At 48.0% G+C, this 15,829-nt stretch overlaps 1 protein-coding gene across 1 annotated transcript; it reads right to left on the reverse strand.

Annotated features, from left to right (window-relative positions):
- Positions 1-236: 236 nt before the first annotated feature.
- On the reverse strand, positions 237-755 carry LOC134434740 (olfactory receptor 14J1-like; the record flags this gene model as incomplete). The annotated part of the gene is made up of 1 exon (XM_063183360.1): positions 237-755. A coding segment is annotated over exon 1 (519 nt), but the record flags the coding sequence as incomplete, so codon positions are not given.
- Positions 756-15,829: the final 15,074 nt, after the last annotated feature.

A 15,829-nucleotide genomic window follows, 5' to 3' on the forward strand; every position in this document is an offset into this window, starting at 1 on the left:
GGCCACAGAGAAGGTGGAGAGAAACAAAATGAGAAATAGCACAAGCAATGATGTTTCTTTGTGGACAGAATGGAAAAACTAAAACAAAGAAATCTCCAAAATGAAACCAACAAGAAGTATCAAAAACTAGTTTTATTACAAGTGATTTGCAGAAATTGACCAGCAGTTTAATGTTCCTGAAAGCACCCAGTCATCAGTCTCCTCACAGCAGCATTGTGCTCCTGGTTCCTCAGGCTGTAGATGAGGGGGTTCAGGGCTGGAGGCACCACTGAGTGCAGAACTGACACAGCCAGATCCAGGGATGAGGAGGAGAGGGAGGGAGGCTTCAGGTGAGCAAACATGACAGTGCTGATGAACAGGGAGACAACAGCCAGGTGAGGGAGGCAGGTGGAAAAGGCTTTGTGCCGTCCCTGCTCAGAGGGGATCCTGAGCACGGCCCTGAATATCTGCACATAGGAGAAAACAATGAACACAAAACAACCAAATAGCAAGCAGGCACTAACTGCAATTAGCCCCAGTTCCCTGAGTGAGGAATTTGAGCAGGAGAGCTTGAGGATCTGTGGGATTTCACAGAAGAACTGGCCCAGGACATTGCCATGGCACAGGGGCAAGGAAAATGTATTGGCTGTGTGCAGCAGGGAATAGAGAAAGGCACTGGCCCAGGCAGCTGCTGCCATGTGGGCACAAGCTCTGCTGCCCAGGAGGGTCCCGTAGTGCAGGGGTTTGCAGATGGACACATAGCGGTCATAGCACATGATGATCAGAAGAGAAAGCTCTGTTCCAAGGAAGAAGTAAATCAGAAATAGCTGTGCAGCACATCCTTTGTAGGAGATGTCCCTGGTGTCCCAAAGGGAATTGTGCATGGCTTTGGGGACAGTGGTGCAGATGGAGCCCAGGTCACTGAGGGCCAGGTTGAGCAGGAAGAAGAACATGGGCGTGTGCAGGTGGTGGCCGCAGGCTACGGCGCTGATGATGAGGCCATTGACCAGGAGGGCAGCCAGGGAGATGCCCAGCAAGAGGCAGAAGTGCAGGAGCTGCAGCTGCCGCGTGTCTGCCAATGCCAGCAGGAGGAAGTGGCTGATGGAGCTGCTGTTGGACATTTGAGGTGTCTTGGCATGGGGATCAGTAAGAAAAGTAATCATGGAATAGTTGGGATTGGAGAGAACTTTAAATATCCCAGCACATCTTGGGGGCTCTTTCCCCCCACTGCCTGCCCAGGGCTCTGCTGCCTGGAGCTGTCCCTGCCAGCAGCTGCTTCCCTGTGCCCAGGGCTGGGCCCTGCCAGTGCTGACAGAGCCCAGCCCAGCCCTGGGGGCTCAGCTCTGCCCTGAAGACCCCTCCCAGCTCAGGCACTGCCCAGGGGATGCTCTGGCTCTGCAGGCTCTGATAGGAATGTCAGAGCAACCCTGAGGAGGCTGGAAAAGAGACACTGATGCTGCCTCAAAGGGGCCCTGTGCAGATATCTGTCACTGCCTGCTTTATTCAGACCTGAGACAAAATGTTTTTATTGTTCCATTCTGAACTGAGAGGTGAAAATCCATAGGCTCCATCCAGGCAATCCAGAGCAGTATATTAAAAAAGTAGGATTTTCGCTTTTATGCAGCCGCTGCCTTGCTATGCTCCCTGTATAATCTACTTGCAAATGTGATGCAGTTAAATGCCATGCTAAGAGCAGCCCTGAACAATGCAGCATCCTCCCCACACAAGCAGAACACTTCCAAGCCTTACCAGCGGTCACCTCCCACCCAGATCTTATCCCCCAGTACTGGGAGCAGCTGCCTGGGCTGGCTGAGAGCTGTCCCTGGCAGGCAGCAGAGTCCCTGCCCCAGCACAGCACCCTGGGCTGCAGGACCCTGCTCTGCAGGACAGCCCTGGGCACCCCTGGCTGCTCTGCACAAGAGACAATCAGAGAATGTACTCACAGAGTCTGTAGGCATTGGGATGTTCCAGCTTGAGGAGATCATTCCAGGAGCTGCAGCTGCATTGTCCTGCAGCCAGAGGTTCCTGTGCCAAGGGCTGGCAGTGATTCTGCCCCAGGCACTTCTCAGCCCCTTCCCAGCCCTGACTGATTGAAGCTCTCTGTGCCTCTGTGCTGTGCTTGGGGTGGCTGCAGGCAGTGCCCCAGCCCTGCTGGGCTGGAGAAAAGCTGCTCATCAAGAGAAATGTGCTTTTGAATCTCTTCTTGGTTACCAGGAGCTGCCTCTGTGCCAGGAGCCCAGCCCAGCTCAGCAGCACAGACAGAGCACAAGGACTATAATGAGCCTCTGGGGCTTTGTGCTGAGGCCCTGAACATCAGTGCCTGAGAGGGAGCTGAAGAAACCTCTCCAGAACTCCAAGTCAGAATCCAATTCCAAGGTTTCTTGGACTTTTAATGGGTCCCACTGAGGAACACAACAGAGAAAGTGTCCCCAGGCCCCAGGCAGATCAGAGAACTGCAGGCAGTGATGACAGGTGGGGACAAAGAGAAGCCAAGTCTTGGTGCCCTGGGGCACAGCAGGGTCTGTGCCACCAAGGGCTGGGAGGAGACACCTTTTGCTGAGGCCCTGGGGCCTCCTGGCACAGTCCCAGCCAGGCTGGGCACTGTCAGCCCCTTGTCCTGCCATCAGCATCCCCCCCTAGCCCAAATCCCAGTGGCCTCAAGGATCTGCTGGAAGGAGTCCCTGGGGAGCCTTGCTCAGGAATGGCCCTGGGGGCTCCTGAATGCTCCCCGGAACTGCAGGTTTTTCGAAGGACTTTGGGTTTGGCTTTTGCCTTGGAGTCTCTGAGAGGTTTGTGCAATCATGGCCTCCAATTATCTGCTGTAATTAGTCCCTGGAGAGGCTTTGTCAGTAACAACACTCAGTGGGGCTCATTAAATGCTTCAAGGTACTTCAGTTATTTTAAGGTACTTGGTGTTTCCCTTTGGATACAGACTCTGTGAGAGGTTTGTGCAATCATTGCCCCAATTATCTATTTTAATGAGTCCCTTGAGATCTTTGTACTGACATTCAGTGGGGCTCATTAATGCTTTGAGGTACTCAAGGTTTTAAGGTACTTTGGATTTTTCTTTCTCCACTCTCCATCTCTGAGAGGTTTTTGTGCCATCCTGGCCTCCAATTCTCTCCTGCAAGGAGTCCATGAGGAGCCTGTGTTGGAGAGGGACCTCAGTGGGACCCATTCATGCTTTGAGACACTTTGGGGCTTTCCTCTGACTTTGACTCCTGGAAAGATTTGTGCAATCTCCTCTCAGGCCCTGAGGTTCAAGGGCTCAGCTTCAAATGCACTCAGAGCTCATTAGGATCAGGCAAGTCCTGCCAAACCATGGCTCTGCTTTGATTTCCCTCTGGTCTGGAGCAGTTCATCAGGAAGATTTCCTTTTACAGTTACGGAGAAATATTTCAATGAGCTTCTAAGAAATATGTAATCCTATTTTAAAGACTGTATTTTATTACTTTTCTCTTTTGAGAAGAGGTGATTGCAGCATTCTGTTCCTGATATTGCTGTAGTGCTTCTCCTAAGGGGGTCTGGCCATGTCAGAAGAGTTATACATTGGAACTGGAGTCCAGTGTGGACAGCCATGCCTCAGATTCCCCAACCCCATGTGAGACATGATTTTCACTTTCAATATTTTCAATGGTTTATTAAGTCCTTATCAAAATACAACAGAAGGGTCTTGATTTTCATGTCTTTTCAAATACAACAGAAGACTGAATAAAGAAAAGAATACAGTGCCAGAAGCAAAGAATTCAGTCACCATGTGCTCATCTACAAAATGGATGCTCTGTCTTTTATATCTCTAGCCCCTCCCAAAGTCTTGTCAATTGACTCCTTTTTCTCTGTCTAGTGGTGGAGATCACTGTCTTACACCTTGATTGGAGGTCAGGTGCTGCCATAGTAACAAGCTGACCCTCCCAAATTCCCCAACTACTGAGGCTGTCCTGTGATAACAATGAAAGGGGGAGGGGAAGGATAATTATACATCTACAAAACTTCTCTTAACATATATTTAATATTCACCCCTTAATTGTGAGAGTCAGCCATACAATCACTCATCTATAAAACTCCCCCCTTTTCTTTTTCTCTAAGTCATTTTGCTTGAACAATTAAGTAAAAAATTTTCTCTCTCTCTTGAATGAGTCACACCAGCATCTGTTGATGTGGGCAAGGACAGTGGGAACAGGTGAAAAAAAATCTCAGATTTTCCTCAGACACACTTATTTGGAATGGACAAAAGGACATCACAGAGGTCCAGTATGGCTTTGACTCCCATCTACCGTGCCTATGTGGCTGCTACCCATAGTCAGTTGTCGGTTTCTCGGCTGTTTAGGTGACCTGGAAAGGCCCAGGGTGGCCTTGGACAGCCCACGCTTCAAAGGACGAGAAGAGACTTCAGATCTTTTCTCGGTCTTGGTGTTTATTAATTGTTTGTCTAAAAGATTTTCTCTTGGCCCGACAGAAGTCTGCTCAGCAGCCAGCCCTGGGCACACTGCGAGCCCCCGGGGCGGTCACCTATCTTTATACTCAAAGTTACGTATACAATATTTATAATTTCTCCCCAATACCTTTTACCTTTATTAACCAGTGCAGTTTTAGTAATAACCAATCCCAAAGTGCCAACATCACCACAGAAGATGGAGGCCAAGAAGAAGAAGAAGAAGAAGGACAGGACACACCCCAATTCCTCCATCTTACTTCCTTAGACCCCCCTGTACAGAAATCCTAAACCCTGTGTTTCACTCTAATTAACTTATCCCTTCACCATTCACCCAGTGAAATCCTCCCATCCTCATACAGGTGTCGTCTCCTGTGCAGGATCAAAGTCCAGCCACCAGACACTTCTGGCAACATTCCAGGACTCCCGAGCCCCCCAAGGGTGGTCTTGGTCACTCTGCATCTCAGTCCTGAGGTGCTGAGATCCCACAGTCAGTGTATCTTAGGGGTGAGTACAGTGGCCAACTCGGTCTTGCCCATGAGTCCCTGTTGAATTAAAAGACAATTGAGGAATTATAGAGGTCCAGTATGTCCTTTTGTCCCTACCTTACCATGCCTACGGGGTTGCTACCCGCAGCAGGGCTATGGAGCCTTCTTGGCAGCAAACAATGAGGCCAACCCAGCTTTGCCCTCCTTCCTTTGTCTTCTTTTATTAAAGAAGTTGTCCCATTACTTTTTACAGTCCCTTGTGTACTTCTCCTCAAAAAATGCTGGTAATTCTCACCCATGAAAACAGGAAAACAGGTGTCTGGTGGAAGCTGGACTCCACTTTTTGGGCATCTTGGTGTTTTTCTGGTTGTCTTTCAGTCTCAGCTTGAGAGTCAATCTTGTTTCACCTGGCCTGGATGTTACAGTCCACTCTTTGGGCTCTTCTACTGGGCCTTTGACTCTGTTGCCATGAGTCCGTCTCTGCTCTGTAGTTCACATGGCCGATTTGGTGGTGAGCAGTTCCTGAAAGGGACCTTCCCACTGGGGAGTTAGAGGCTGATCTCTCCATGACTTAATGATCACCCAATCCCCAGGTATAATATTACAGATTCTGAAATCTAGGGTGGTAGTTTGAGGAATTGCCCCTTTATGTCTTAGCCATTCTAAAGTTTGTGCTATGGACATAACTTATTTCTTGGCATTGGTTTCCCCTTCCTCATAGTTGGTGACGGTTTCTCGGCGGTTTAGGTGACCTGGAAAGGCCTGGGGTGGCCTTGGACAGCCCGCGCTTCAAAGGACGAGAAGAGACTTCAGATCTTTTCTCGGTCTCAGTGTTTATTAATTGTTTGTCTAAAAGATTTTCTCTTGGCCCGACAGAGGTCTGCTCAGCAGCCAGCCATGAGCACACTGCAAGCCCCCGGGGCAGTCACCTATCTTTATACTCGAAGTTACGTATACAATATTTATCATTTCTCCCCAATACTTTTTACCCTTATTAACCAGTGCAGTTTTAGTAATAACCAATCCCAAAGTGCCAACATCACCACAGAAGATGGAGGCCAAGAAGAAGAAGAAGAAGAAGAAGAAGGACAGGACACACCCCAATTCCTCCATCTTACTTCCTTAGACCCCCCTGTACAGAAATCCTAAACCCTGTGTTTCACTCTAATTAACTTATCCCTTCACCATTCACCCAGTGAAATCCGCCCATCCTCATACAGGTGTCGTCTCCTGTGTAGGATCAAAGTCCAGCCACCAGACACTTCTGGCAACATTCCAGGACTCCCGAGCCCCCCAAGGGTGGTCTCAGTCACTCTGCACCTCAGTCCTGAGGCGCTGAGATCCCACAAGGTGGCAACCTTCTGGGGTGAGGTCCGGAAGGGTAACCCAAACATCATTTCATAGGGTGACAACCCCAGACCTGACGAGGCTGGGTTCTAATTCTTATTAAGGCCAAAGGGAGACATTTTGTCCATGACATTTGGGTTTCAATCATTAGCTTAACTAGAGCTCTTTTAAAAGTTTCATTCATTCTGTCAACCTGACCGGAACTCTGTGGACGCCATGGAGCGTGTAATTCCAATTTTACTCCCAGGGTCTGAACAACTTTCTGCAATATCTTCGATGTCATATGAGTTTCCTGGTCTGAATCAATCCTGTTTGCCATTCCATATCGGGGACTGATTGATTCTAGAAGGGTTTAACTCACAACATTGGCATTGGCTTTCACAGTGGGTACCACCTCTACCCAATGAGTCACGTGTTCTACTATCACTGGCAAAAACTTCCACCATTGTACCTGGGGAAGCTCAGTAAAGTCTGCTTGGATGTTTTGAAAGGGCCTTAAGGCTAGTTCTCAACCTCCCCTGGGTGTTCTCCTAATAATTTTGTTACTTACTTGTTGACATATCACACACCCTCCAGTTACTTGCTTAGCTATTCTGAAAATTCCTTTGCATCCCCAATCCCTTAGAAATTGATCACTTAGCACTTGTGTACCCCAGTGTGTTGTTCCATGTATGCCTTCTAGTATTTTCCTGGCAAAGGCCTTATTCAACATTTGCCTCGCATCTGCTAATCTCCACTTCCCTTTGTTATTTTTCTTGGCTCCCATTTTGAGGCGTTCTTCCTTTTATGTCCCACTGAATATCAGGACTTTTTGCATTTCTCTCATGGGTGTTAGTTCTATTATTAGTTTTTCTGTCTCTGATTCAGTTGCATTTTTAGCTTCTAAATTGGCTAAGTTGATCCCTTGCTCCCCTTTTTGATGTCCTTTAACATAAACCACCACTACTTCCTCTGGTAATTGTAAGGTTTCTAACTCTTGTAAAATAATTTTTTTGTTAAATAGTCCCTTTCCCTTTGAATTGAATAGTCCCCTCTCTCCCCAAATTTTTCCAAAGGTATGCACTATGCCAAAACTGTATTTTGAATCTGTATATGTTGTTCTCCATTTCCATGCTAATATTTCCAGAGCTCACTTTAGGGCATATGGCTCACACCTTGGGCTGATCAGTTGGAAAGTAAATTTCTCTTTTTTATGGCCACCAACCCTTCATGCACTATAGCGTACCCCAATACCCTGTGCCCCTTTATTACCCGGGAAGATCCATCGATGTACAATTGTTTTCCACCTTGGAGTGGTTGATCTGTTAGGTCCTCTCTTACTCTAGTTTGATAGTTTATAACCTCTAGGCAATTATGTATTAGTTTCTCATCTGGTTCTCCATACAAAAACTGGGCAGGGTTGATTTGGTTACTCAATATTAGCTCTAAACCATTTTGTATTAAGATGGCTTCATAATTTAGCACTCAGGAATCAGTGAGCCATTTCTCAGCCTTTTGGCTCAGGATACTCCTTACTGAGTTTGGGATATATATCTTCAATTTTCCCCAAGAAGTTAATTTTTGCTTTCTGCTAGGAGCAGGGCAGTCACTGCCACAGCCTGAATGCAGGTTGGCCACCTCCAGCTGACAAGGTCTCGTAATTTTGATAAATTAGCCACTGGTTTCCTGGATCCTCCCCAGTCCTGGGCTAACACTCCATGTGCTACCCATTTTTCTATATCGACAAACAATAGAAGTGTTTGTCTAAGGCAAGAAGACTCAGTGCCAATGCACTGACTAATTTTTGCTTCAAAGCTTCAAACTTTTGTTCATCTTCTTCCCATCTAATCTCTTCTTCAACGAACTTTTCATACAAGAACTGGATGGTCTGCATGTATTCTTCAATCCATAGCCTACAATATCCCAACAGGCCTAAAAACCTTCTGACTTCTCTCTTAGTTTTTGGCCATGGGTGTGACACTATCCTTGTAATTCTCTCAGGGTTCAGCCACCAGCTCCCTTGACAAATCACATGTCCTAGGAATTTTACTTCCCACTCTACAAATTGGAGTTTACCTTTTGATACCCAAAGTCCTTGGTTCCCCAGAAAATTTACAACACTATGGTGGATTCCCAAACTTCTTTTTCTTCCCATCCTGAGAAAAGCAAATAATTTACATATTGGATGAGCTTTATCTCAGGTTTAATGGAAAAGAGTTGTATTATTTCTCCTAGGGCTTGACCAAAGAGGTTTGGGGATTCAGAAAACCCTTGGAATAACCCAATCCACTGAAGCTGTTGCTTCCTCCCAGAATCAGGGTCTTCCCATTCAAACGTTAATGTATCCCTACTTCTACTTTCCTCTGCCAGTGGGCACAGCCAAAAAGCATCTTTTAGGTCTGTCATGCTAAACCACTGGTGTGCTGTAGGGATAATAGTAGTGTATAGGGGTGAGGCACTACTGGGCATCCATTCAGAGTTCTTTTGTTCACTTCTCTCAAATCTTGGACAAGCCTGTAAGTCCCATCTGACTTCTTTACTGGTAATAGGGGTGTATTATGGGGGGACATACAAGGTTCTAAGGTCCTGTCCTCAAGTAGGTCCTGGATCACCGACCGTAGTCCTCATTTCCCTTCCAGGGAGAGTGGATATTGTCGTACCTGGACTGGATGGCTCTCATCAATTCATTTTATTACTATAGGTTTCATGTTCAATTTGCCTTGATTTTTCAGTTTTGCCCACATCATCTCATGAATTTTGCCCTCATCCTCTTCCCTTAATGGGAGAAGATTAACTACCATTTTTCCTTCCTCTGAGAGTACTCCAATGCTTAACTGCTAATGCACCTGTAAATTCTGCCCTAATGGATTGCACCCTGCCTCTGGAACTAATAGAACATCCCTGATTCCTACTTTATTTGCCCCTTCAAACTTTACTTCCTTTAAAACTGAGACCTTGAACTCCTCTCCTTTTGCACCTACTACTTGCCCCCTTTGGGATTCTACAAACACAAGTTCTTTCAGCTTCCGTGTCTACTAAGAATTCAAATTCTTTCTCCTGGAATCTATTTCTAAAGTTAGCAAGGGCTCCTGATGGTAGTCTGTCATGAGAAGGTAGAGCCCTTGACATCCCTAGTCTTCCACTTCTCCTTTTTGCCCAGTCTCATAGACCCTTTTCTTTCTGGGGGCAATTCCTTCTAATATGTCCATTCTCTTTACAGTAAAAGCAGACTGGTCCTAAGTTCCCCTGTTTCCCAAACTCACCTTTTTGTGCCCAGTCCCAAGGAGCTGCATCTCCCCTCCTTCTATCTTCCCACACTAGAATCCCCCTCCCTTACCTGGGTTGTTCTTCATGTGCTGGTTTCCTTCCCTAATGGCAGTTGCCATTACCTTGGTCTTACCTTCATCCCTCTTTACATACTCCTTCTGTGCTTCCCTTAGAAGATCCTCTAACCTCCTTTCTTGCCAACCATCAAGCTTTTCTAACTTTCTCCATATATCTGGCCAGGCATGAGTGACAAAATTTATCTTTAGTAAGATCTGTCTGGCCACCGTGCCAGGGTCAACCCCTGAATATTGCCTCATATTCCTTCTCAGTCTCTCTAGCCACTCTGTCATGGTTTCTTTCTTTCTTTGTTGCTCATTGAAAGCTTTATGAGCATTTTAATTACGGGGAGCTGCCTCTTTGATACCTCTTATAATCAATGTTCTATATTCCTCCATGTCTCGCCTGTCCCCAGCGCTGTTGTGGTCCCAGGTGGGGCACATTATGGGCAGTTTCAGATCCCCAGGAGGTCCTTGCACATGCCCCCTTTCCCATATCCATATCCCAGCTGCCCGGATCATGTGCCTTACTTCTGGTGTGAATGGTCATTATTGATTGCATCTCTTCCCATGTATAAATATTGGGCCCCAGAAACCCGTCTAACTGTTCCACTAACCCAGTGAGGTCCTCTAGTAATCCTTTCAATTATTTCTTGAACATTCTTACTTCAGAAGAACTTAGAGTCACAACTGCAAATCTAATTCCTCCCTGCATCCCACACAGAGGTACTTCCCTCAGGGCATATATTCCCGCTGCTTGGTTCCCATCCCCTGATCTGCTTTCCTCTCATTGTGCCACCCTGTTTCTGGTGTTTTGACTAGGCCCATCAGGGGGTAGGGGAGGTGTATCTGCAGCTATTGGAGGTGGAGGGAGTAAGTGTTCTAATGGGTCCCATTCTTTATTTTCTGATACCTTATGTGAAAGTCTATCCGAAAATCTTTCATTTTTGCCTCACAATTGTCATGAAGAGAAAAGAGCACTGAAAGGTTAAAAACTGTTGAGCCAGTTGGAAAAGAAAATCTTATGCTTATTCAGTGTGTTCACAGGTGTTGTTTGCAGAACATGCCATGCTGAACTCGAAAGGGGCATGCTGCCCTTTCTGAACAATAGATCTGGACTTTCTCCCTCCCTCCGGACCTGGCTGGTCTGAGCTCTGGGGTGGTTCCCCCTCAAAGAGAAGACCCTTCTTGCCTGCCTTCAACCACCGTGACAGACAAACAGAGATGCGAATCCCCTCATCAAGGAACCAAGACAAGACAAGAAACCCCCTTGGCACCCCCTTCCAGAGAGTGGGACTGAACACCCCCCCAGCTCAGGGGGGAGGTGTGCACGAAGGGGGGAATAGTGCCCAGAATAAACGCACCTGCGAGCATTCGGCCATGAAAACAATGGAATAAACCCCCCTCCTTCTGTTCCTATTCTTTTCCCCTCCTTGGAAACCTTATTTTGGCCACCCTTCCCGGTGCAATCTGACCGTGCTTTGAGATCTCCCCGCGACGTGCACCAGTGAGCTTCGACAGCTGGACCCCCGAAGGACGACGACTCGTTTCAGTAGCTATACCCTACCTGTCCTCCTTTCCTCCCTCTTCCCTGGTCTTACCCTTCTCTTCCCCAGATTCCCTCACCAACGCATATCAGCTGTGGTTATTTCAATAAAATTGCATTTTGTTGATTTGTTACTGCAAACCTCCTGTGCCTTGCTGGTTATTTTTTTTGCACAAAAAATCATCCGTCACCCATTCACTCGGACGGACCACGAAACCTTAAATATGCTCACTTTTGAGGGTGAGGTCTCCCCCTCCCACAGCAGGAAGCGTAGTCACTCTCTTCCTGATTGAATGGTTTCTTAGCTCTTACATGGATGTTTAATGCCTGACACATCCACCCTTCATCTGACCTGTATCTCGGCCAGTATACATGATTGCTCCTAATTTCCCTTTTGGTCCATTCTACCATGCAATAGTGAATCACTTTGAGCTGATCCTTGTCTCTGGTATTTGGGTCATATTTCCATTGGGCTAGTTTCCTTCCCAGTGGGCCATCTGGGAGTATACCTATTGGTACCTCTTCAATTTCTACTCCTCCCCTTGGGGATTCTCTATTTGCCCATAGTCCCATCCTGACTGGTGATCACAGGCCCTGCCCTGACAGAGCTCACCTTTCTAACCACAGGCCCTCTGGACAGAGCCTGCCTCTCTCAGAAGGGAAAAGGAAAGCGGGGTGGGAAAAAAAGAAACAAGGAAAGGAGGAAAGAGAAGGAAAGGGAAGAGAGAGAAAAAAAGCAAAAATCTGTACTTCTATTTTGACAAGTAAAAATAAAAAAACTTATGATCCAGGGGCTCCTGCATCAGCGGATTGGTCCCTGCCCTTCCTCTCCTCCTTGGTTCAATGCTCCGGTCCCACGGTCACACTCTGCTCCCTGTCCCGCCTGGCTCAGCTCGGTTATGGCCTGCCCCTGGCCCAATTCCCCTCAGCAGCTGCAGTCCCACCCCTGGCCCGACCTGGCTTAACTTTGGTGGCTCTGCCTGCCTTGATTTGACTCAGCAGCTTCCATCCAACTTCTGACCCAACTTGGTTCAGCTTTCAGTGGTTTCTCCACCCCAATTCAACTCAGAGGCTCTGCCCGTCCCAGTTCAGCTCGGCAGCTGCGGTCCTGCCCCTGGCCTGACTTGGCTCAGCCTCAGCAGTTCCAACTGCCCAGATTTGGCTCGGCTCAGCAGCCGGCCCAGCCTGACCTCCTCGGTTTGATAGCTCTGCCCTGACGCGACTTGGCTGGGTGGCCAGACTGCCCCGACCCCCTTGGCTCGGCAGCACACAAACTGCTGCACCAGCTCCTGGGTGATCCCCTGCAGCAAACCCCTTGGTGATCACCCTGCTTCCAGCCCGGCTTTGGCTGGCCCTGGAAATTACAGCACTGGCTGCACCCCAGAGGCTGCCCCCCGCTCTGAGCACCGTGCGAGCCACAGTGTCACGTGGAGCTTATAGGTGGCCATTGAATCTTAGTGTGTATTGTATAGGTGGCCTTTGAATCCTAGTAAAATATATGTATTGCATAAGTGGCCTTGCCCCGATCCTAGTTGCTCTAAATGGGCGGCAGCTGTGGCTGATGAAGATAACTGGGATAAAAGGGTGGGTTGGCCGGTCAGGGAGAGCCTTAGAGGACCCCTGATGAAGAAGCAGAAACAACACTGCTGTGAAGAGCTGTTGTGAGGAAACCACCCATAAGGTACCGGACTCTAGAAATATGGTAACAACAGAGCTCACTGGCTCCCGTGGTGTGTGCCGGCTGGGAATCCCGCTGTGGGTCTCCGTCCTGGCACAAACACGGTTTCCCCAATGGGTGAACCCCAATCACAAGTCCCCACAAACCCTTCAGTCTTACGTGTCCTGCCGGCCATGGGGTCCTTGTCTATGGGATCCCCCCTTTCCTCCCCGCCATGTGTGCCACTGTTCCTTTTTCCTTTCTACCGTCCAATATCCTGATGCTTCAAGGGACTAGGATGGATCCAGTATATTACTAATATGAAGCTCACTTTCATACACCGGAATTACAGAGTCACAATCTGGCCAGAATCAGTTATGTGGATGGTACCCACCGCTCTTCCCCTCTTTTCATTATCCAGTCTCCTGATGTCTTTGGGCTTACAGCCTGCAACCACTGGTGGAACTGGGAGAGTCCGACAGACTACGCCCAATCTGTAGCGGGGGGCGCCCCTTTTGAAAACTCCTAAGGCCACCAGGTGTATTTCCTGGACAAGTCCCCATTTGTGAGAAATGATGCTCACTTCCAAAAATTTAAAAGGATTATTAAAACCTTCTCAAAAAATACAACAGAAGACTGAATACAGAAAATATTACGGCACTGGGAGCAAAGGATTTTTTCCCACTATGTGCTTGTCCACACAATGGATGTTTCACCTTTTAACCCTTTAGCCCCTCTCAAATCTTGTTAATCAACTCTTTCTTTGTTGTCCAGTGGTGGAGGTCATGTCCTTACATCTTGATTGACAGTCAGGTGTTGCCATAGTAACAAGCCAACCCTCCTAAATACCCCAACTACCAGGTAACCTTGTGATAACAACACAAGGAGGTGTAAAACATAACTGTAAATCTATAAAACTTGTCTTAACATATCCATAATATCTGCCTTTTAATTGTGAGACTCAACCATCGCATTACTCATCTATCACACAATTATATCAAAACTGCTTCCTGTTCCACCCTGACTGTCCCTGCAGAGGAACGGGGCATTTTTCATGCACTTCCACAAGGTCAGGCTACTCATTTCATGGTGAGTCTGAGATGCAGATGGCCATATTAAGAAGGAGAAAAGCAAAAGGAAATGGATTGAAAAATTTTAGAAAAAATTACCCTTCTTACAGGCAAGGTTCACCAAGTCATTCCCTGCATTACTCCTTTTCAGATCCTTTCAGTCTTCTACTCTGGGAGATGCAGCTTGTTCTGCTGCTTATCATGAACCTATTGTTTTCATGCTCTTGATTTATACCAACACAAGAGATGTACAATCATCTAAACTGAAAACAGAAAGAAACTGCCTCTGACAACCAATTTTCATGTTCTAGATCACTTTCCAGGTGTCTGTGGAGATGTGTGAATGATTATCACACAACTCTCCATTTCCGGCTGCAGCTTCTGGAGATTCTTTCTCTGAATTCAGTCAGGGTTGCATTCTCCAACAAGTCTTGGTACCACATCCTGTTTTCCAAGGTTGGAATAGTCACAATGAAAACCTCACCAACAGCACAACTCCCCAGTCCACCAGGAAAAGAAAGGACAAGTTGTCCAGTTCTCTAAACGCTTTGTCTTGCTTTGCTGCAAGAATCCTGCTGCATGGACAGTGCTGAAAGCCAAGAGAAGCTGCAGATGGGGACACAGCTTGTGACAGGAGCTTAACCTTGTTTGCTAGGAAAGGTTCTTGAAAAGAGCAGACAGGACTGTGGAGAAGATTCCTGGGAAACTGAAACAGCTTTCCAGAAGTGAAATTAAAATGGAAAGAAACCATCTGAAATGTTTTCCTCTCTTTATTTCCATGTTCCCCTTTTCCATCTTGCAATACTTTCCCATCCAGTTAATTCCAAATGGATCTCACCTCTAAGATCGATGACTTGGTGAGTTTTAGACACTCTAAAATACCATGAGCTACACACAGTTTGCCTTCCCGTTTTTGTTGGAAAGCAATGCTGGAGCCATCAGTGCAGTGCTTGGGTCGGGCACGAATCCTGCAGGCAGGGAATGTGCCCCGGCAGTGTGTGACCCTCAGCAGGGACAATGCTCAGCAATGCTGCAGGCAGGGAATGTGCCTCGGCAGTGTGTGACCCTCAGCAGGGACAATGCTCAGCAATCCTGCAGGCAGGGAATGTGTCCCGGCAGTGTGTGACCCTCAGCAGGGACAATGCTCAGCAGCGTTGCTGTGCTCGGTCTCCATGGAACCATGCCAGGAGCAGCTGCTGAGCTCAGAAGCCATCGCAGCCCCCGCCCTGCTCCAGAGCCCCCTGGCAGGGTGGGCTCCTGCCCTGGCTCTGTGTGCCAGGAGCCGGCAGCGCTGGGTGCAGGGAGCCCAGGGAGGGCACAGAAAGCTGGGTGAGAAATGCTGGGGCACAGCGAGATGGGCGAGTGCAGCCGGCCAGGGCAGAGGAGCAGCATGCACAGGGGGCACAGCCTGCAGGACACATGGCCAGGGGGAGAAAACAGCAAACTGCTCAGGAGGGTGGAGAACAAACTTTTAGTTGCAAACTTCAGAGAATGAGGTACTTGGGAAATCTTAAACAGCATTGAATTACAGTAAATCACTTGACAAAGCACTGACTTCGCAAACTCTAACCTGTCCAACTTCAAGTTATCCAGATTTCGAGAAGAGGAAGTCAGGAGAAGAGAGAGAGGGAGAGAGAGATCCACAGTCAGTCTTGGATCTCAGCTGCTGTGAGCTCCGGGGCCATGGGATGTGTCAGTGTCACACCCGTGTCACAGCCTGACCTGCTCTGGTCCCTCTCTCAGGTGGGGTTTTCGGGGTGCCAGGGGCTTGGCAGCCACTTTGGGGCTGGGCCAGAGGCTGCAGTGGCTGGGGTGGGGCAGTGACCACCCCACCTATGCAGAACTCTCCCTGCCCCAAACACACACTGGAGATGTCTGGGGCCGTTCATCATTTCTCTACTCTCCAGCACCGAGGCAACAGACTCTGGATACAGCTCTGAGCTCATGCCCAAGGCAACCACCCCTGGCAATGGGGCTCCATGGAGCTGCTCTCAGGAACCTCCAAGAG

Source organism: Melospiza melodia, unplaced genomic scaffold (genome assembly GCF_035770615.1).
Source record: "Melospiza melodia melodia isolate bMelMel2 unplaced genomic scaffold, bMelMel2.pri scaffold_46, whole genome shotgun sequence".
In the NCBI taxonomy this organism is placed as follows: Eukaryota; Metazoa; Chordata; class Aves; order Passeriformes; family Passerellidae; genus Melospiza; species Melospiza melodia.